Source organism: Trachymyrmex septentrionalis, unplaced genomic scaffold, assembly GCF_001594115.1.
Source record: "Trachymyrmex septentrionalis isolate Tsep2-gDNA-1 unplaced genomic scaffold, Tsep1.0 scaffold11, whole genome shotgun sequence".
Lineage (NCBI taxonomy): Eukaryota > Metazoa > Arthropoda > Insecta > Hymenoptera > Formicidae > Trachymyrmex > Trachymyrmex septentrionalis.
In genome coordinates, this window is record NW_017304228.1 from 2364652 (window position 1) to 2386872 (window position 22221).

The 22221-nt window shown below is 38.4% G+C and overlaps 5 protein-coding genes across 12 annotated transcripts in view; 2 read left to right on the plus strand and 3 right to left on the minus strand.

Moving 5' to 3' along the window:
* Positions 1–3582, plus strand: part of LOC108750578 (dihydrolipoyl dehydrogenase, mitochondrial) — a 4282-nt gene extending 700 nt beyond the window's left edge. The window contains exons 2-7 of the mRNA XM_018490113.1: positions 256–541; positions 785–1151; positions 1237–1581; positions 1704–1795; positions 2410–2735; positions 3198–3582. Of these exons, the coding sequence (XP_018345615.1) occupies positions 256–541; positions 785–1151; positions 1237–1581; positions 1704–1795; positions 2410–2735; positions 3198–3263 (1482 nt within the window). The 3' untranslated portion in view covers positions 3264–3582. The remainder of the gene's footprint in view (positions 1–255; positions 542–784; positions 1152–1236; positions 1582–1703; positions 1796–2409; positions 2736–3197) is intronic.
* The window catches only part of LOC108748916, a 12383-nt gene extending 7885 nt beyond the window's left edge, over positions 1–4498 (minus strand). The window contains exon 1 of the mRNA XM_018487338.1: positions 4424–4498. The gene's annotated coding sequence lies outside the window, so the exon portion shown is untranslated. The remainder of the gene's footprint in view (positions 1–4423) is intronic.
* On the minus strand, positions 3894–5174 carry LOC108750606. The gene is made up of 3 exons (XM_018490153.1): positions 4870–5174; positions 4631–4777; positions 3894–4519 (listed from the first exon to the last, which is right to left on the minus strand). Exons 1-3 carry the CDS (start codon positions 5015–5017, stop codon positions 4440–4442), a joined length of 375 nt encoding a protein of 124 aa, XP_018345655.1. The 5' UTR covers positions 5018–5174; the 3' UTR covers positions 3894–4439.
* Positions 5175–5235: 61 nt separating this feature from the next.
* LOC108750589 (histone deacetylase 3) lies at positions 5236–7407 on the plus strand. 2 transcript variants are annotated; one of them, XM_018490127.1, is made up of 3 exons: positions 5236–5361; positions 5434–5479; positions 5564–7407. In XM_018490127.1, exon 3 carries the CDS (start codon positions 5575–5577, stop codon positions 6874–6876), a length of 1302 nt encoding a protein of 433 aa, XP_018345629.1. In that variant the 5' UTR covers positions 5236–5361; positions 5434–5479; positions 5564–5574; the 3' UTR covers positions 6877–7407. The 2 variants fall into 2 exon arrangements, with proteins under 2 accessions (XP_018345629.1, XP_018345621.1); XM_018490119.1 differs by having other exon boundaries at positions 5236–5479.
* Positions 7408–8469: 1062 nt separating this feature from the next.
* The window catches only part of LOC108749916 (cytospin-A-like), a 60949-nt gene continuing 47197 nt past the window's right edge, over positions 8470–22221 (minus strand). For 4 of the 7 annotated variants that reach the window (XM_018488949.1, XM_018488966.1, XM_018488974.1 and 1 more), the window contains 10 exons: positions 18913–19243; positions 14238–14606; positions 13945–14157; positions 13405–13860; positions 12828–13263; positions 10554–12458; positions 9907–10101; positions 9599–9772; positions 9085–9467; positions 8470–8678 (listed from right to left, as the gene is read on the minus strand). In XM_018488949.1, coding sequence (XP_018344451.1) covers positions 8589–8678; positions 9085–9467; positions 9599–9772; positions 9907–10101; positions 10554–12458; positions 12828–13263; positions 13405–13860; positions 13945–14157; positions 14238–14606; positions 18913–19243 — 4552 coding nt within the window. In that variant the 3' untranslated portion in view covers positions 8470–8588. Of the gene's footprint in view, positions 8679–9084; positions 9518–9598; positions 9773–9906; positions 10102–10553; positions 12459–12827; positions 13264–13404; positions 13861–13944; positions 14158–14237; positions 14607–15164; positions 15232–18912; positions 19244–22221 lie in introns of those variants that run through there. The other 3 variants (XM_018488993.1, XM_018489003.1, XM_018488982.1) reach the window with 3 other exon arrangements.

A 22221-nucleotide genomic window follows, 5' to 3' on the forward strand; every position in this document is an offset into this window, starting at 1 on the left:
TTTGTAAAACGGAATCAACTCCAATAAAAATAAAATATTTGTATTTTCTCCATCACTTTAACTTTAGAATTTATTCGCTTCATTTTTACAAAATATAAATTAGCCCACTGTTTCAGTAAGTCCTTTATATACGTTAAATATATTTTTTTACATGTATTACATTTTATATTTTTTAATTTTTAAATTATTAATTTTTTTGCCAAGTATGCTCATTGATCATCAATTGCTATAGTATCATTTCTCATTTGTTATCAGCCAACATGCATAAAGCGTGTTCTACCAGGTATGACGGCCACCCAACAGCGCAGATATGCCAGTACATTGGATGCAGATATAGTGGTAATTGGGTCTGGTCCTGGTGGATATGTAGCAGCAATTAAAGCTGCACAATTGGGCATGAAGACCGTGTGTGTAGAGAAGGACTCAACTCTGGGAGGCACGTGTCTTAATGTTGGATGCATTCCATCAAAATCACTTTTAAACAATTCACATTATTATCACATGGCACATACCGGGGATTTAGCAAGTCGTGGAGTTGTTGGTAAGTAAGACTCATTTTGAGTTAGGCTCATTTTTACCAATGTAAATTAAGTTTAATCTTGGTTTCATCTCAATCTTGATTTACTTTTTAATTTACTCTTAATTTATTCTTTTTCTAATTCTTAGAACTAGAAGAACGTAAAAAGTAAATTAAACCAAGATTAAAGTTAATCTACATTAAAAGAAATAAACATTAAACAAATCGTTTATGAAAAATTAAATGATAATGGATTATTCTTTGCAGTATCAAATGTTCAATTGGATCTCAAAAAACTTATGGAACAGAAAACAAATGTAGTCAAAGCTTTAACCAGTGGTATAGCAGGTTTGTTTAAAAAGAACAAAGTCGAGTGGGTTAAAGGTCATGGAAAAATCACAGGCAAAAACCAGGTTACTGCTCTAAAACCTGACGGATCGGTGGAATCGACTATCAACACAAAGAATATTCTGATAGCGACCGGAAGTGAAGTTACGCCTTTCGCCGGCATTGAAATCGACGAGAAACAAATCGTGTCCTCGACGGGTGCACTCTCGCTCAGTGAAGTTCCCAAGAGGCTTATTGTTATCGGAGCTGGTGTCATTGGATTGGAATTAGGCTCAGTTTGGCAGAGGTAAAGCGTTAAATTTACAATAAAAGTATCCTTCAATATAGAAAAAGATGATTATTCATTCTCGCTAAAATAATTATTTCTACAGACTGGGTTCCGATGTAACGGCCGTTGAATTCATGCCGACGATCGGTGGTATGGGTATTGATGGAGAAGTTAGTAAAACCATGCAGAAGGTACTTGCGAAACAAGGACTGAAGTTTAAACTGGGAACGAAAGTCATGGCTGCTAACAAGCGTGGCAATGAGATCTCAGTTTCCGTCGAGGATGCGAAAGACTCCAGCAAAAAGGAGGACTTGGCGTGCGACGTGTTGCTAGTGTGTGTCGGCAGAAGGCCGTACACACAAAACTTAGGTCTGGAGGATATGGGCATCGAAAGGGACGAGAAAGGAAGGATACCCGTGAACAATCGATTCCAGACAGTAGTGCCTAGGTAAACTACAAAATTTCAATGAGAAATTAAATGTCATTTTGCAATTTTAATTTCCTCCAATATACATACACCTGCAACAAAATATTGACTCCAAATAACTGTTTTCATAATTAAATTCGTAGTATTTATGCTATTGGTGACTGCATTCACGGACCAATGTTGGCTCACAAGGCTGAGGACGAAGGTATAATTACAGTGGAGGGTATTGCCGGAGGTAATTTTCATTTGCATTTTAAGTATTATATATTAGCTCATCTTATTTTAAGCCAAAGATAAAGAAAAATCAAAAAGTAAAATGAATTTATTCTTCACGTACAATACACGTCAGCAAGCTCTATACAACATTATTTCTCAATTACTTAGCTTTGTAATATATTTTCTGTAACGATCCATAAGTCATTTAGTATGCGAAGAAGGTTTATCTGTCCATGAAACCACATCGTTTCCTAAATTCTAGATCAATAAAAATTAAACTTTTCACATTCAGTTTATTGTCCCCTATTTCTAATTTGTTTAGACCATTGAAGAAAGTCCTACGTGACTAGTGACAAATTCCAATTGTATTAGAGTTTAAGAAGCAATACACGTGGTTTTAGTTCTGTTTCACAAGCGAAATCAGAAAACTTATGACACAAAATGTGTTGCAAAGCTGAATTAGCTAAACGATTATATTGAGAAATAACGGTATATATATTTTGCTAACATATATGAGAAGAATGAATAAATTCGCTCTACTTTTTAATTTCCCCTCATACAAATAAAAATATGAATTTGTTCCCTTTTTTTTTGTTCGATATGATTAAATGTGGATTATTTCGTAATGTGTAGGTGCGGTTCACATCGACTATAACTGCGTACCGAGCGTTATATATACGCATCCGGAAGTAGGTTGGGTCGGCAAGACGGAAGAAGATCTAAAGAAGGAAGGCATCGATTATAAGGTCGGTAAGTTCCCGTTCATGGCGAATTCCCGAGCGAAAACAAATCTCGAGGCGGACGGCTTCGCCAAGGTACTCGCCGATAGCAACACAGACAAGATCCTGGGCGTACACATGATCGGACCGGCTGCGGGAGAGCTTATCAACGAAGCGGTTCTTGCGATGGAGTATGGCGCCAGTGCGGAAGACGTTGCCCGCGTATGCCATGCACATCCGGTAAGAATTTAATGTTAATTTTATTTTACATTACAACCTCTTCGCGATTTGCACATATGATGGGATGATCCTTGTACAATTAATCATCTTGATAACTAAATATTATATATTTAGAAACTTAATTTTGTGCAAAAGAATGAGTAAAAAATAATTCTTAATATTTTTTAACAAATCATGTTACTCATTATACTTGACTGTTATTTCTTGCTGAAATTGACTCTAAGGCCAGTATTCATAATCAGATCTTATATTCAAAACCGTTTTAAGTACAGTCTTAAGAAGTCACGAACTAATCAGAAGGCCAGTTAACCATTAGCGTTTTAAGACATTACTTAAGACAGTCTTGAAATAAGAATGGACTATGAATACCATCCTAAGTACTTGAACTGAGAGGAAATTTAAATAGAATTATTTTATCAGAATTACTTTATCAGTGATTTATATTTCTTTTCTTTCTTTCAGACATGCGCTGAGGCGCTCAGAGAAGCTCATCTAGCAGCCTATTTCGGCAAGCCCATCAACTTTTAAGATCTTATAGAGAATAAGTGAATTGCACTTGTTAGTTCATATTGTGAATGCGTTCAGCATTAAATATGCCTGTCTTCAAACTTTACTGAAATTAAATAACTTGATCATGGACAGACATGTTTAAGCTTAACATGTATGATTTACGCGGCTCTTTTGACTTCACATCGTAGCCTGGATCTAGTCTACGTATCAACGTACATCGCGCGAACCATAGCGCGTCATATAAGGGATTACAATTGTAAATAAAAGCTAGAAGCCATTACGCGGAGGTGTAGCTTTATCTTTGCCACGTGATTATTTGTATTTATTACGAATAAATAAAAAAAATGCGACATTACAATCTCTCGGATTCTTCGAATCCAAAAGGAGATAAAGAGATACAAATGTAAATATAACCTAGAGATAAAGAGAATATATGAAATCAAAACGTACAGCAAAAAAATTCCTAAATAAATTATTTTATAGAAAAGAAAGGATTCTCACGTATTATAGAAGAAAGTAAATTATTTTTTTTTTTTTTTAATTTTATCGAGAGTTATAAATTTTAATTCAAGGTAATCTTTTATATATTTTCAAAAAACAATAGAATATTTATTTATAATTGCAATCGTAAATATATTTTGCATTTTTTATAAAAATATAAAAAATAACACGATTCGATTATATCGTTCCAACGTTGTTTTTGTTTTCTTGAGATTTATTTGTATTGCTTGAAATCCCTAAAAATTTTCGTACTTAAAATATAAATATATATATTCATTGCATTGAAGAGAGAAAGAGAACAAAGAGTTATAAAAGTGCAAGTAATGCTAACAGACCTAAGGCCTGCCATCGATGTATAATCAAAGTGAAGAAAACTTTCAACAGTTGTAAAATAAACGTTTTGTTAAACACAGCCATTGCCATATTCTGTGTGTGCAGGAGCACCGATAAGATGTTATTAAAAATTTGCGTTCAGCAGAGAAAAACTATTGATTCTTCAATGTGATTGATTTCTACTTAGATTCACACACACACACACACACACACAGCAAAGAGAACTAAAGGCAATAATCAGTCATATTAAAGAATCATTGAGCACTCGCTGATTAATTTTCTCTGCTGAACGTAACCATTCTTACAGAAGTTGGCATTTTCATCATGTGCCATAATTTACTTACTCAAATTTAATGAGTGTCATGAAGATGAAACTTCTATCTGCTCCTCAGGCAGTATCGTATTCATCGCAATTGGTGTAATTGCCGATTTATCAAGATCTGAAAGAGTAAACAAATTATTAATATATTGTATAATGTGGCACGATAACTAATAAAAAAATCATATATAATAATAGTAATAATACATTTGATTACTGAAGAAGCTAGTACCTTCGCTAATTGATGATTCTAAATTCAGTGTGGGTACTGCATCAGATTTTAATTTTCTTTTCTGTGGCGGTGAGTAGCCTAAAAGAGGTCGCATCCACGAAGACTCTTTGTACGCTACTGCATCAAAATGGGCGGAACAGATGCGTCCTACATATATAAAATGTGTTATTTTCATTGTACGAGTCTGTGATGTGTGTGAGTAACATAAGCAAGGATATATTAGTTTTATACAAAGATACCATTTTTAACGTCGACATTTTCTTTTCCACACGCTTCTTTCCACTTTAACATTAACGCTTTCTCTTTTGGGAAGCGATAAAAATGTACATTTCTGAATTCTTTTTTTCGATGATCATTTTTACATGTTTTTACTTGACAAGTACTCATTTTGGTCTCTCGAGCTGTTCTTCGAAATTGTTAAAAATTACCGCCGTGCAAATGTTTAAATTTGCCGCATTTGGATAGTCCGTTTCTTTATTCTCGTGCGTGTCTATCCGTGAAACTGCATACAGTGCACACAACACACCATATCCCTTCCACCATGATTGAGACTGATTCAGCTCGAATCCACCACGCTCCAATCGGCGTCTCGTTCAACTACGCTCGTTTTGTTTGGTCTTGTTGTGAAGTGGATGGATCTTAGCTTCTCAATTGCGACGAATTAATTTCCTTCGGTAAATACCGAAGAGCTCGAGAGCCGCGGGACTTTATCACTTCTTGAAGTGAGTTAGGTAAATGTTAAATTCCTTTCAGTTATTCTTAGCCTAATCTTCCTGAATCCTGATTCATCTCTACGATAGCAGGATTCCAGAGGCCAAATTAAAATTTTATTCCGGGAAAGAATATGAGGTATGTATCAGTATTTCTCTTCAACACACACAAAACGTAAATATATCTGTTCTCGTAGACGCTTATGAACCTTTCATCGCATAGATAACCTCAACATGAGTTATAACAAGAAGGTGGCGTACTTCTACAACCCGGAGGTGGGTAACTTCCACTATGGACCGGGTCATCCCATGAAGCCACATCGGTTGTCCGTGATTCACAGCCTTGTACTTAACTATGGTCTCCACAGGAAGATGCAAATTTATCGGCCATATCGCGCCAGTACCCACGACATGTGTCGCTTCCATTCGGAGGACTACGTGGAGTTCTTGCAGCGGGTCACGCCGCAGAATCTACAAGGATATACCAAGTACCTGAGTCATTTCAATGTGGGAGATGATTGTCCCGTGTTCGATGGCCTCTTTGATTTTTGCTCCATGTACACCGGCGCTTCATTAGACGGTGCCACCAAGTTGAACAATAATTGCTGCGACATTGCTGTCAACTGGAGCGGTGGTCTGCATCATGCCAAGAAATTCGAAGCGTCCGGCTTCTGTTATATTAATGATATCGTAATTGCTATATTGGAATTGCTTAAGTACCGCGCCCGCGTGTTGTACATTGACATTGATGTACATCACGGAGATGGCGTGCAGGAAGCTTTCTATTTAACTGATCGTGTCATGACCGTGTCATTTCACAAGTATGGCAATTACTTCTTCCCTGGCACCGGCGATATGTATGAGATTGGTGCTGAAAGCGGCCGTTATTATTCTGTAAATGTGCCATTAAAAGAAGGAATTGACGATACGTCATACATTCAGGTTTTCAAGCCTGTCATATCACATGTGATGGAGTTCTTTCAGCCGACGGCGATAGTGCTTCAGTGTGGTGCCGATTCTCTTGCAAACGACCGACTCGGCTGCTTCAGTCTCAGCACAAAAGGGCATGGCGAGTGTGTTAAATTTGTGAGGGACTTAAATGTACCGTTATTGACTGTTGGTGGCGGTGGTTACACATTACGAAATGTTGCTAGATGCTGGACATACGAAACGTCTCTGCTTGTAGACGAACAAATCAGCAATGAGCTCCCATACACAGAGTACTTGGAGTATTTCGCACCAGACTTCACTCTACATCCCGAGGTCGTAACTAGACAGGACAACGCTAACAGTAAGCAGTATCTTGAAGCAATCACAAGACACGTGTGTGACAATCTCAAAATGATTCAACATTCGCCGAGCGTCCAGATGCAGGATGTTCCGTGTGATGCGTTACCACCCGAAGAGGAAAGGCAACCAGAACCGGATCCGGACTCTCGACAGAATCCACAGGACACAGACAAAATTGTCGAACCAGCGAACGAGTATTACGCCGGCGACAAAGATCAAGATAAGATGGATACGAACGATTCGTGATAGAGACAGTATTATAGTTTACAAGGACGTGCAAATGATTTCTCAATCCTTCCTATAAAGTTCAATATAGATCTAGCAGAATCCAGATTTGGCAATTTATTAATTTCATAATTCAGCAAACAAAGAAACTGACGAGATTATATCTTTTCTATGACTGATTCCAAGACAATAGATACTATTGTGCAATTATTGAACTTTTATTTTCGAAACTATCGATGTATAAAACAGAACGAACTTTAATATAAGGATGCGCGATACGCGTATCGATATGTTAAAAATTTAGAAATCGATCTTTTGATTTTTTTTTCAAAAAGATCGATTTAAAATAACCGTAAAGACAATTTTCAATATTTTGCAAAAATATCGATTTTTTTACACATTGATATGCATATCGACATACGTATCGCACACCCCTAATGTATACTTTTTAAGTATGACACAAAAGTGTAAATATGAAAATTGTACAGACTGATTTGTTTATACTAATGACAAAACAAACATAATTTTACTCAAATAAATTTTGCAAAGACTTGGAACAAATTTGTAAAATACGCCTATATTTTAGATAATTAAGTCGTGTTTATCTGATATTCAGAAAAGGAAAAATTTCTTCATTAAAGAAAATATGCGATACGATTACTCAGGATACCTGGATCTTAAATATCCATTAGGCAAGTTTATTGTTTTACATCAGACAGCAATATCCGTATTGTCTACAATGGTACAACAACGACGGTGAGGACGATATTAATAGCGATAATAGTATAATAATAGTAATAGCAATAACGATAACGTCTGTATCTCTGTCTCGGGGCTATCTTGCTATATCACAGAGAACTTAATCTTCGCACGACATAATTGTTCCTTCTAGAGCTCTTCTTTTTTCCTTAATAAGAGTAGAAACGTAAAACGATTCACTCGAGGGTATGGGGTAGGGGAGGGGACAGACCTCTCCGCTTGGTAAGAGCACTAAATGCGACTAATTGCAATAAATTAGATCTCTTAAATTAAGGCGCTTTGTTCTGTACATTCGTATTTTGTAAACTCTACAAAAAGTCTCTCGAAAAATAATACACGTACAAAAATATTCGGTACGAGAGGAACGCAAATACTCGATTTCCGATTTATTTTTTGCAAGAACGGTGCAAAAGACTACGATGTAGAGGCAATGCGTGTGTACTCTTCGTGAACGCATAACGCCGAGCTTTACCTTTGAGGAACACCACGTGCGATTATTCGCGACTATTTTTGTCTGCAGAAGGCTACTCGCGAAGTTTACTTGGCTCCGCTTTCTCATTCGACATACGAAGAATTCTTTCCAAATTCGCTTATGCTCTACAAAGCGCATACGCCACGTATGCATGTGTACGTGTACATATATATGCATATATATATAAAAGTTTTCAGTCTCATAGTAACGGCAATTCCATTTGGTGTTTGGTCTTCCATCGAACTCTGCATATACTCCAGCGGCTCGTACATTCTTCGATTCGAAACTATATACAACGCATAGAGGGGAATACAATTAGGTAGGCAGTGCTGATTCAGCGATCCTTGACAAATCTTTAGAATCTTTCTTGCAGCATAGCTTCCTTCATCATGAAATTTGCTTGACTAGATGCTATTGTTCTCTTGCTCGCCTCACAACGCCGAGCGCATTCAACAGTAGCACATACCGCTTGATAGAGGCAATAAAATGAAACAGTGATCAGTTACGTTTCGAAGTGCTTGTAAATGCTAGTCACGTATGTCATGACTTGCTGCCAATCAGGTCGCTCGAGTTGACACATTTCACCGATGTTCTGTGGAAAGAATAATTTATATTACTTTCACAAGAGAGCATATTCGTAACAAAACTAGATATATTAGAACTTTTATTTAGTCGAAGTGGATCTTGGTGCTTAATCATATTTTTATGTAAATTTAAAATTTTTTAATTCCATAATTTGTGCGCTGATTTGATTGTTGGATTTGTATTTAAACATTTACGTAAAAATATTTTTAAAATTTGCAAAAAACTTTAACGAATAAAAATTTTTTTCTCTTATTCACTTATCGGTCTATCTATTAACTTATTAATTAGATGTATAATTGTAAGATTGAAATATGATATCTTATAAATTATTTTAATGCGTTATCATATTATTATCATATTATATGTTTATGTATATCTTTATGCGTTCAAGAATAATTTGTTAGTTAAATTACCAAAGTAGTTGGTATGCCAACACTCTCGGCAGCAGAGAAGGCGATCGAGAAGTTCCGTCGCTTTTCGACTGGCGTCAACGTGTCGTACGGTACCTTTCGTGGCAAATAGGAATGCAGAATCGCGCACAACGCTAGGCCATCATTCCAGGAACTGCTGAAATTAGTTATATCAATATTACGATAGCCTATTGTTTTATTTTGACACCACTTGAGCAAGGCGTTGCGCTTGGATCCACCATTCTTGACTAAGCCACAAAGAGGATCTTTACGCTCCGACAGATCGGTGACACTATTTCGACGTACGAAGTCGATCGCCTTGGCATTCAAAGCGGCTGAATCCAACAGCTCACCCGGACTCAAAACCACAGGCGTTGACTTTGTCTCTGCGCGTCAACAATCAAAGCATACGATTAGGTATCAAGAATCTCCCATTCTAAAATGCATGATTATCTTTATATGATTATCTCTTATCGTGCAAACATGTTAAATTTGCAAGATTTTTACTGATAATTACCTGACACTGGTTTCTTTGTAATTGTAGATTGCGTTTTGTTGTTATTTGTCGAATTCGCCGTGCAGATTAAATTGTTGATTTGTTGTTGATCCCTGAGCGGAGCTTTCAAAGATATGATATCTGTAGTTCCAATAGAATTTAGAGACGACGTAGAACTGCTACGACTTCCAGGTCCTAAAATCAGTTATTTTCAAAATATATTAATTCGATAAAATTAAATATTTTATTTTATATCACAATTTCAGGTGAAGTGTCGTGGACAATGTATAATGACAATTATTTATCCCTAAAATTGTATGATCATTTACCGGCTTTAGCTTGTTTCGTGGCATTTTCGATGCTCTCGATCAAACACTTTACAGAAAGCCTGGAGTCCTGACGCGAAATGTTCGCTTTCCTACGAGCAGCTATTTCTTGTTGCACACTCGTTAGCACGGATTGTTGAGTCTCCGTTGGTGTGCTGGCCGGCCTTGTAGGCGGTTGTTGTATCACTTTTTGGTTTGCTGAAAGAATTTCCAAGTACTCATTACAGCATTCAGCAAATACAAATAATTCCTCGGACAAATGATAAGAAAGCAATAAGCCATAAATATTTATACATAAAATAAAGCACAAGTAATCAGTAAGTAATATGGTACTTGGACGATTTCGAAAGTCTCCTTAATTTACGATGGAAGATGATATGTTTATACGGATTAATTCAGTGAGGACGATACGATTTCATGATAGAAATATAAGCGAGTATAGCGTATAAAGATATTGAGAATTCGAGAAACACAAAGAAAGCTGAGTTAACAATTAATCAGGAGACAATATGAGCGGCACAATGTAGGTGCTATAGCAATGCGAAGATACGCCAGTCTCGTATTCTTTGCTTAGACTGAGAAATCGGGACGGACAATAGATCGAATTTTTGCGATACAAGCGAATTTCCCACATTAAGAGAGCGACTTACGGTCGCAAGATTCGCTCATTTGCTGTCCCGACAGCGTCTTCAATTCCACGTCTTCTACGATCGTCTCAAATTTTTCTCTTAAGGATGACGTCCGTCCCATCGATGGGGGTTGATCCGACCCCAAGTCCGCATTACTTTGCGACACCTTAGATTTCTCACTCTTCGTGCGAAGATTATTTTCGGAAAAAGTCGTTTTCTCGATCTGAGAATCGTCCTCGTTTGCATGTATACTATTTTGCAGGAATTTTATACGATTTAATCGATTTATTTCGCTTAGATTAGAATGTTTTGATTCTTGTAACTGTTCGGTACATGCCGAAGATGTGGCTTGTTTTTCTTGGTTAATGGAGTATTTTGAGATCAACTCTGAAATCTTTATTTCTTTCTCTGAAAGATTATTTAAAATTGACGTGTCCGATGAAATAACTGGAATCGATGAATAATATCTAGATTTATACTCGATTTCTGAGGGCGTTAACAGCGGATATGATTTCCATCTCATTAGAGGAGCGCTTAATATATCATGAGAACTCTTTATTTTCTCCCATTCATTATTTGTATTCTTCGTTAATTTTATTTCGATATTTTTATCAAATAAGTTTGCTATTTTTGATTCTTCAAGCGTGTCAAAAACTTTTGTATCCTCTGACGTATCATCAAGAGAAGATTTTGTCGCAGTTTGGTCATTATTTTGTTGATTATTATTGAATGTTTCTCCTTCTGTTGTTTCATTTTTTACACAAGACCCTTTTGATAAAAAAGATTTATGATCCTCATATTTCATTTCTTGTAATTTTTCTTCGTTTTCGTGTGTTCTATGACGATTATCAAGTTCATCTAATGATTCAGTATGATTTCTAATTTGTGATTCTGCGATCGTTTTTGATTTCGAACTTGTTTCAGTCAAGAGAGAGTCAATTATTTCGCAGCTCGGTTTTGATTCAGGTCTTTTAAAAAATAGCTTTTGCCTTTGTTCAACCCTATCGCTTTCTTTTGATATTACGCACACGGAGTCTGAAAGTGACTTTATATTCCTAAGGTCTGGATCTACACGTAGTTTCGTCGAATTGCTCGACGTCGAAGTTTCCGCTCTTGTATTATCTAGAGATGACGGACTCTCTTCGATATTGACTAGAGAAGGCAAACTCGTGCTGACTTGCGGATTACTGTAACTTCTCTGCAACAGCCTTCCCATTTCCGGATCGACCTCGAACTTCAGATCATTCATCGCGCTCTCCACGCCAGAAAATATATAATCTTTTGGTACGAAGAATCGACTGTTGGAAATGTTAATGCCGTACAAGCCTCCATTAGCGTTTTGAATACTACGAATGCTTTTCAATAAAGAACTTTTGGCCACCGGATTTTTATCGGATGTGTCCGTAACGGTAATGTACAGTTTCGGATAATCTTCCGCGATAATTGGAAATTTATCAGATGAATTACGAGTTTCATCATTCAAATAGAGCTTTGACGATTCGTTGTTCGAGACTTTTAATTGTCTCGAATTTTCATTCGCTAAATGTTCGACTGCTCCATCCGTAGTGCAGTCAGTATGCTGGTTGTCGATGTGATTCGTAGAACTGAATTCAATCTTCTCGCCGGAAATTAATTTGTCCTCCAATTTGATAGTTTCCTTGAGTGCTGGCGCGCCCATTGTGATAGCCAGGTTATTATTCGATAAATTGTGTTCATTTTGATTCGCAGTATTGATGTCTTCAAGCCTCGCTTTATGTGAGTCCCAATCGCTCATCGTTGCTTTGAATAAACTATTTCGTAACGCATGCTTTCTTGCGTCGTACCGCTTCTTTAGAATCATCCGACCACGCTTTAGCAAAACACTCGCCATTTTTTCTTTATTCCCGTTAGTGACATCGAGTGTTTTGCAACTCGCTACAGTGCTATCTAGTACGCAGTCCGATTAAGGAAAAAAGGAACAATTATAAAATTAATAAAACTCATAAAATAGCTATGTGTATATAAAATAAATTAAAAAAAAAAAAAAAAAAAAAAAAAAAAAAATTAATATTCGCGTTAAAATAATTTTGTTCCATTAAAGAATCTCCTTTTTTCCAACTATTTACAAAAATCCTCTCGTATGTCTTCTTTTTCATAGAGTATTATGTGTTAGTATATCATTTTATATAATACATTTTGTACTGTATTATATATAACATTACGTCTTCATAATCCTGGACGTTCGTCTCGTATCACAATATACTATCACATAACAGTTTCTGTTTTAAGAGAAGCCCACAATTTCCGCTTGTTTACCTTTGTTAAGTTTATCAAGTTGTGCCTCCAGCGCTCTCAGTTTATCTCTCTGTGCCTTGTTCTCCATAACCACGCGTTCCAACTCGCTCTGAGCTTCGGTCTTGAAGTCGTTGGCAACTCGCACAGTCATCAGCAAATCTGTCTGGAACTGCTCCCACTCCGCGCTCTCCTCCTGTCTCAGCTTACGCTCGTCAGCTAACGCGCGCTCCGACTCATACTGACGCGTTTGCGCCTCGCGCTCCCTGCGTTGTGCTTCGCTCAGCGCGGCTTTCAATTCTCGTTTATCCTCTAGGTGCCGTTGACACTGCGTCTGTAATTCCGCCAGGGAGTCTCGGACGAGCTGCAGTTCCGTGCTCACAGACAGCCGTTCATCCTTCAACTGATTCAGTCTGTACTCCAAATCGTCTATGGCGGATTTCGCATTATTCCGAGCCACCTAAAATTATATATATATATATATAAAAGCTATCTTTTTTATTATTTACATAAATGAAAAATTTGCTTCTATATCTCTCACAGTTATAAGGAAAACCAAGTTATCATGTCTATTCTACATACAAAATAACTACTAACGTACTTTATATTCTTCCTGAAGCTGCGAATATTGATCTCTCAGTCGATCGTGATCGCAATGTGAGCGTGCCAATTGTTCCTGCAATGCTGCTGCCTGTGTTTCGAGCGTATCCTTCTCCCTTCTGGCCGCGTCTAATAATTCGTCCGCTTCGCTCTTATTCTCCAGCTGCCTTGATTGCTCCAACTCCTCGATCTTAGCTCGCGCATTCTCCAACAGAGTCGCTAATCTACTGATTTCTATACTCCGATTCGCGCCTTCCTGCCTGGCTTCCGCCAATTCCATGTCCAACTGTTTTCGTTCGACATTCGCCGCGTCCACCGACGCTTCCAGTAACTCGACACATTTCGTCAGACGCTCAGTCTCTGCTGCACTAGCATCAGCAGTCGCTCTTAGATTTTTCAGTTCACTGGTCAACTCTTCTTGCTTTTGAAGTAAAGTCTCTCTTTCCTCTTGCGCACTCTGTAACCATAAACAAGTAATCAGTAGTTGATAGCTTTAAGCATAAATAAAAATAAATTATAAATATAAATTTAATGCACTCACTTTCAGGAGATCTACAAGTTTCTGTTCCCTTTCTGTATTATAACCCTTAGATGCTTCCTGTGGTTGTTCCTCTCTTAAAAGTAATCCCTGTAAGGTGTCAACCTTGGAACGAGAGTCTTCTAACTTCTCTGTCTGACGGCACAGTGACTCCAAAAGAACTCCTTTCTCCTCGGTTAGCCTTTCATTATCTGCTTGCAATTCTGTCAGTTGTGCCTGTGTAATGTTAATTCGTTAAAGGATTCTTCTCATCTCCATGCAATGTCTTTCTCGATATCAACAGATAAGAGTCATACCTGCAAGTCGCTTAATTCCTGAATAGTTGCCTGTAATTCTTCGTTTGTGGAATAATGCGTTTCCTCCATTTGTAAGATCCTATCCTGCAAGCACGCAACCGAAACCTCAGACATTGAGCTGGAGGAGTGCTTGTCCCAATCCGGCGTGGTGCACTGAGCTCCTTCCTGAGGTGTACTGGTGTTGTGTACAGATCCATCATCCTGGGGAATGGCGATGGAGGCTGGTGCGGAGTTGTGGAGCCTTGAGGCATCTAACAACAGTTGCTGTTTCTCTGAATCTGACAGTGGAGAGTGTGCCACGTCCCTGAGACGAGCACGAAGAGCTTCGTTCTCTTCAGTAAGACGTTCTAGCTCCAGACTATGCTGCTCCTGTTCATCAAAGTAACAAATATATGCAAACCATTGCTCGACAACTCATATGAAATGACAGAATAGAACAATTTTAAGATACAAATGCAATATCTCAAGCAAAATCAAGTTCTAAATGTGTCTACACCAGAACAATATCTCTGTCCACACTATCGTAATTTAATTATAGCTGTAAAACAATGTTTAACAGTTGATCTTTTTGTAAATAGAGCAATATTCTCATACGACACTCAGGGGAAAAAAGGCTCATAAAAAGCGTCGAAAAACAACAAGCGTCGTAAAAGCGACGACGACGTTCGCGATCATAACATCGGCGGTCTCGCTTCTGTTTGGGAAAAATATAAGAAACGACGCCGCGAGTAAACGACGCCTCGTAAATATTAAGCGCCGAGGGGTCGGAGGGGGAGGAAACACGGAGCCAATCCGGATTCGAGGTTAGAGTCAAACGACGTGCGAGCATTCGACGAGGACGATACACGCCGGTAGAGTCGGAATTCGCGGTTCACACGGCGATCGCGACAGCTCACAGCTCTACTCCGGGATGGACGAGGGGTTTACCGTAGGCGACGAGAAGCAACGCTTTTTCATATCGGATCCGCTCGGCCTCCCCGGCTCTCTTCCTGCGTAAACATCCCCGCCACCGCGTTCTACGCCCTCTGGCTTAGTTTTCGAGCACGCAAAAACGACTCTTCATGCCCTTTCTCTCTCTCTCCCTCGCCTCCTCCCCATCTCTCTGTCACTCTCTAATGTTCTAACGGTTACGTCGGTTACACGAGCCCGAGACTGAAACCGGTATAATTTCCGCCGAGTTCAGATTGGTTCAGATTCCTGACGCTGTGGCCGGCCAAAAATGATCTCTGCGGCCGCTCGCAATGACGGGAACGCGGATTCATTGAATTGCGAATTTTCCGTTTGTCCGCAGCGTCAAAAATGCAATTCGCGTTGCGTTCATTGTGTTAACGGAAAGGGTTCTACAATCGTCCTGGCAACGATCATTGGGGAGGGGAATCACACAGGAGGGTGCCTCCTGCGGAACAGTTTTGTAGTCTTTGCAAGAATATAATAGCTGCAGATTTTTACGTATTCATGTGTGATGCTTGTTTCATTCACGCGATTAGAATGAAACAAGCATTAAAAGGGCAGGGTCGGTTGGCGAAAAAATGTAAAGATTTGCAAGTATAAAGAAAATTGGGGGAATAATGGAATCATTTATTTTATTTTCATGCAGTGTTAACAGTTTGTCGTAGAATATTTTAGCAAGGATTCTTCGAGGAACTTTTTGAAGTCGATATTTTGTTTAGAAAAATTTTTAGGATTAAAAACAAAAGATTTTTTTATGAATTAAATTGTAGATGAGAAGAGTGCGGTTTTCTTGACGGAAAATATTTTGAATAAATTTTAGAAAAACTATCGACTCCAAAGATGAAAAAATCGATTATGTCAAGTAAGTAAATTATTCAAACATTCTTAGCATTTAAATTTTAAATGGTAAATAATGTATTGTTTAGAGTGTGAGATTCCACTCAAATGAATTTAGATATTACTGATATTATTGTAGCAATGTAGCTTTTATTAAATGGGAAACTGAAAGAATAATTCGAATAAATTTGGAAGGGACAATCGACTCAGAATCGATCAAGATAGAAAAATCAATTGCATTAAATACGTAAACTTTTGGAACATTCTATAGCATTTAAATGCTAACGATTTGATGTACTCTCTAAAACTGTTGGAATGAATTGTCACTCTGAAGAATGAAATTTCACTCTTAAAGATAAAAAAAATTTAACTACCTTTTTCAAGATTAGCTCAATTTTCAAGCTTTTTTTTTAGAGTGAGGTTCCAAATTTAGAGATTAGCGACGTAGCTTTTACTAATATTAGATGTGGAAAAATTGAAAGAACAATTTAAATAAATTTGGGAGGACCATCGACTCAGAATTGATTAAGATATAAAAACCAATTACACGAGGAACGTAAATATTTGAAACATCCTGTAGCATAAAATCATAATAGCGAGATATCTTTTACTGGATCGATCTATTTAATCGCAATTTAGATGCAAAGCGGATATTTTTACAGTCGACTGGTCGTCCTCGAACGTTGCCTTCCTTGTATGGTCGCGAAAACGCGAGAAGGAAGGATGCAAGTATGCACGTGTGTAAGGGACACGTTAGGTATGACGTAAAGGGGGAAGGGAAGACATTAATGCAGGACGTCAATGGCAGATGAATCAGAGCGGTGCTACAACGCGGTATAATTCATTCATCGAGCGTATTTTGCGACGCACTCGCTAAATGCGCTTTGCATTCCACACATTATTATTTCTCAACCGACAGAAATGGAGTATCGATACATTGCGTTTCAACTGCTCGAAGATAATATTTTCCTCGAGTAAAGCAACTACAAATAATGAAATTAATAGGCTGAATTTTAAAAGGACAATTACGTCGGGTTGGTTGAATTCTGGCAAATTGTTTGGAAAAATCAATCGAAACTTTTATATCTAAAATATTCTATTTATCTATTCTATTATATAATTCGAAACTCAAAGGAAAATGTAGTGATGATAACTATAAAGGTGATAACTATATAAGTTTTATATGTACAATAGAATTAAAATACATAGAGTTGAATAAACACAATATGGTTGCAATAGCTGTAAAATAGTTTATTCAACTGTAAGGTATACTCCTTGATACATTCAGAAAGAACAATTTTGCTAAAATATTTAAAAAAATATAGCTAAATAGATTTGAAAATAATTTAGCTATAAAGATTTGAAAATAATTTTACTGGCCTATCAAAATAAGATAATACTCAAACTGGTTACTAGAATGTCAAATATTTTGCAGTATTGCTCATGCTTGAGATTCTTATATAATTCTTTTGATGGTACAATAAAAATTATTTTCAGATTTGTATCTAAATTTTTGGATACTTCAGCAAAATTGTTTTTTCCTCGTGCATTAATTGTACATATAAAACTTGTATAGTTGTCATCTTTATATATTATTGCATATTATGTCTTTTTCTCTGAGGAAAGAAGACGATGCAAATGAACTTTAATAGAGAAAGATATTACAAGTATTAAATATTTTTTTATTTAAAGAAAGACAAAGCGCTTTATGCATATCGTATAAAATAAGAAATTCCGCCTCTTATATATAAAAATAAACGTATTCAAAATAGCGTGCTAAAATTGGTTTCAGTCGAGCAGTGCGAAATGAGGAGAAGGACAAACGCGAGATATTATTACAGAATAATACTGAATCATATGGAGGATGTCCGTGGCAACACGTTTTTATTTATATCAGTTGACTTTTCGCTTCTGATAAGGAAAGAACCTCTTTAAACCCTTTTGTCTTCGGGACGATTTTAAACTGCTGTTGACCTACTTAAATGTGGAATCATGAAGATGAGAGAATACGAGAACAAAATAAAATTATTCGCATTTAGATGTTCCAGATTACGTTGCATAAGAAAAACGATGCTTGCAAAATAATGATCAGTTTTAATTTTAATAAAATGATATAAAATGATACTTCGAACACTTCGAAACACTTCGAAAGGAATAGTTAAAAAGTAATTAAGAGAATAATGAAAAATATATTTCATAAAGTCTAAAATATAAAAACCGTGCGATTGACCTTTCCAAATAGTTGCTAATTTGATTTAATCCAATATAAAAATAAAACATTCCTCTTTGTAAATAAATCGATGTTATTTAGATATTTTGGTATTGAGACAACAATACAACCGTAATATTATATAAATAATAGACATACAAATTTGAATGTAGTAAAGCTTCTCAAAGAAATCACAAATTTTGTTGGACTTTTCACCAATTTTGTTGGACTATCAAAATAATTATATAGGATGCTCAAACTGATTTCTAGAATTCAAAACTTTTTGCAGCATTGTACAGCTTGAGTTTACATAGTTTTTTGTAAGTTGTTTTCACCTTGAATTTGTGTGATGAATCATCCATTAAAATCTTTTTAAAAAAGTACTTAGTATTCATTACTTAGAATAAGTGCGAGAGCATAAAGTGCTTGAAAATAATACTATGCGTATAGCTTGCAGAACGTATAACATATAACATATAACGCATAATGCATAAGAAAATGAAATGATCAAAGTCCTTCATTTCCTTGCGTTTCATGAAATAAAAGACACTGTCTTGTTTATTGATTCCTTTATGTTTTATATATTGCAGCATTATGCAAAGATCCGTGCTCCGGCCATAACAGTCGCTCCGAAATAATTCGAAATTATTTGTCGGTTCAATCTTTTGGAGTGCTTACCTTGAGAGTAGCCAACTCGACACGCAGTTCACGCAGCTTCTGACCGTCAGAAACCGCGTCACGCAGATTCGTTTCGAGACGCGCGCGATCCTTACGCAGGGCCTCGACCTCGCGCTCCAACTCCTGCATCTTGGAGGCCTTGGCAGGGCCCTTCGACGCCGTCGTTGCCTTGGACCTGGCCGGCTCCTTGCCCAGGGAGCCGGCCCAGCTGTTTCCAGTCGGTGAAACGTCGCTCTTTGCCTCCAACGAGGAGGCGCTCGGCGCCTGGCACAGCGACGCCGATTGCTGCTGTTGCTGTTGCTGCGCCGATTGCTGCTGGCTGGGCTGTCCTCTGCGAAACAGCGATTTTAGCCTCATCATGGTCACTCGACTGATCACCGCGTAATTCAAACAATCCTGTTTCTCGCAGCACGAGAAAAACACCCCGGGGAGAGTTCGAGAGAGGAGAGGAAAACGCGAGACGGGATGACTTTCTTTTATGAGCCGGGTTTTGCCGATGAGAAATCCTACGATCTGGAACGACCCTTGCCGTCAACGAACAATGACATCGTCGACCGTTCTCGTTAACGGTTTAAATTTCCAGAACTCGGACGAAGAGGAAAATCGCGAGTCGGCACGAGTGTCATCCTCTTGTCTTTCTCCTTCGATTACGACGTAACGAATGTAATTCGTCCCTAGGTCACGGATACGAGTTCCTGGCGACTATCGCGAGCACGGGGGCGTTCGATAAACAATCCTGTCTCCTGATTAGATTCTCTGGAAGGACGCGATGTGTCGGCGTGCGATGAGACGACTAAATGCACGTACGCCGCCAGGGATGTCAATTCCTTTTAAAAAATATTCCTGAAATTTTAATATATAGTTTTCCGATGTCACATTTACGTAAAAAAGCAGAAGATTTAAATCACTTCCACAACTCCTTTCGAATTTAAAATGCACTCCGACAGCCTACTTGGAACTCTTACTGTTCTAATCTATTATTATTAGGGATTTAATCCATATTTATTACGCGAAGACATAAATAAAAAACAGAAGATGTTAAATTAGCACTTCCGCAACGAGATCTCTTCGAATGCACTTCGACAGTTCGCAGAACTCTTATTATCGATCAATATAGAAATCATTTAATCTACATCTATCCATATTAATTCATGCGAAAAATAGAGAAAATCTAGATTATCACTTCCGCAATGAGATTCCTTCGAATTCAGAATGCACTCCGATAGTCTACTTAAAACTTTTATTGTCGATCCACATAGAGATCACTTAATCCACACGATTAGTGTCACTTTGAGGACAATTGCAAAATCGGAGTACTTCAGTCTCGAAACTACTTCACGCTCAAGAGCGATCCATTATCGATTTAAAAAAATAAAAAAAAATAAAAAAAAAACAAATAATTTATACTTCCACAATTACTTTCTCTAAAGAGCGTATGAAGTCCCGAATTTCAGCACGTTTGAGAGCACGCAATCGTCAACTGATCACTCAGTCATCAAATCTGCGACCGAATCCACGGCACGACAATCGACTTGAACTGCGTCAATTCTCACAGGATGTCAAGCGCAGGTAGAAAAACTTTGATTCTCGCTAAAGAACAGTTTCGAGGCTACTCGAGCTACGCGTCAAGCATCAGAGCACATTAATCAGATTCCCAAGCCCATCGCGTGGCATCGGTCCCATCTCGGAACGCATCCAGGTGCGTCTTCGAATGCGTTGAGCCTCCAGCGCGTTTCGCCGCACAAGGACCGTCGCTTCGGCAATCTCACCGAGCAGCATCTTCGCGTTTCAGACCGCGGGGTCCTGTTGGTACGGTTCCCAGGAGCCGGCTTTCTCTCGTTATCCTTCCGTTTTCAGGACGCGCCGATGGGCGACGGCGACGTTACACGACACGGACAAGCGATCGCCGCATCGTGTGGCGCGTACTCGCCGAGGAATTCCGATATTCGTGCGTGAAGCGAGCGGCCTCGAGCCACTTTCTTCCTCGATCTGCCCGAAGAATCCTCGCAGCTTCCCTCCTCTTCTTATTCTTGGAGGATCCCCTGTCCGTCGGGAGGAACGAGACGGTCCCCGGTGACCGACGACGTCGCGTGGCGACCACTTGTTGCTCTTGGATTCGGCCAACGACCGCCGAGATGTTTCGCTGTGCACGCCGCGGAAGGACGGCCGAGTGTCCTTGCGGTGGCGCGGGCCTCTCAAGGATCCCCAAGGACGACGCTCGTGCGAGTCGAGGACGGTCGACGAGATGGTTCCTCGAGAACGATTGGAATTTAATGAGGCGAGGGGAGTCGTCGTTACGCTTTTAAAAATGTTTCTTGGATAATATTTTTCATGCAATTAATTGTATTGATGATTTTCGGATATCACGACGATGTGTTCCGAACGACGTTTGAGGAATTTCTCGATAAGAATTCAATTTAATCGGTTGTGGAGCACCGGCGAGACGACGCATACCGCACGACGGTGCATCGAGTACTGAATACACGAGCCGACAATCGTCCCCTCCCGTACACAATTCTACCCTGTCCCGCTTCTCTCCTTTCCACTCTCAAGTTCTGAGTTGCGACCAAGGCTTTTCTTAGGCGGCCGCCTCGCCGGACTGTACGAAGGGCCAACGAGTTGTAAATGCAGCCAGAGGTCGTACTTGGACCGTCGTATTCGTCGGCCATTGAGGAATTCTTCTCGTCGCGAATTCCCTCGTAATCCGCGCGTCGCCTTTTAAAGAGCGCAATTGCGGACCACTTGCGGAATAGGCTTGTCCAGATCGAGAGATTAGTCGCACGTGGGACGCGTGAAATTCAAATGTAATAACACTGGACAGCGTCACAAATTAAGCCACACGTGGCTGTAACGTAAATCTTTGACGTCCGTTTCTATCAATGTAGATTAACTGTAATCTCGGTTTAACTTACCTCTTCATCTTTTTCTTGTTCTACACGAGAACGGATTTTGTCGAGGTATCTACAAATTTATAGCTAGATCTAAAAATAATTTTGTCGGACTATCAAACTAATTATGTAGGACACTCAAAGTGGTTACTAGAATGTCCAAATTGTTTGCAACATTGCTCATCCTGTTTGAGTTTCCTACATAATTATTTTGATCTTATTTACCTAAATTTTTAGATATCTCAGAGTAATTGTTCTTTCCGTGATAAGCGGAAAAATAGATAAAGAAATTAAACTAAGATTAAAGTTACTCTACGTTAATAGAAATGAACGAGAAACAAACACAGAACAGTTTTGCTGAACTTTAAAATTTTAACTAGACACAGATTTGAATTAATTTTATTAGACTATCAAAATAATC

Coding starts and splice junctions, on each gene's coding strand:
- LOC108750606 (XM_018490153.1), bottom strand. CDS start 5,017: ATGAGTACTTGTCAAGTAAAAACATGTAAAAATGATCATCGAAAAAAA. Junction 4,778..4,869: donor AAATGTCGACGTTAAAAATG/GTATCTTTGTAT, acceptor TTATATATGTAG/GACGCATCTGTTCCGCCCAT. Junction 4,520..4,630: donor AGAATCATCAATTAGCGAAG/GTACTAGCTTCT, acceptor TTACTCTTTCAG/ATCTTGATAAATCGGCAATT.
- LOC108750589 (XM_018490119.1), top strand. CDS start 5,575: ATGAGTTATAACAAGAAGGTGGCGTACTTCTACAACCCGGAGGTGGGT.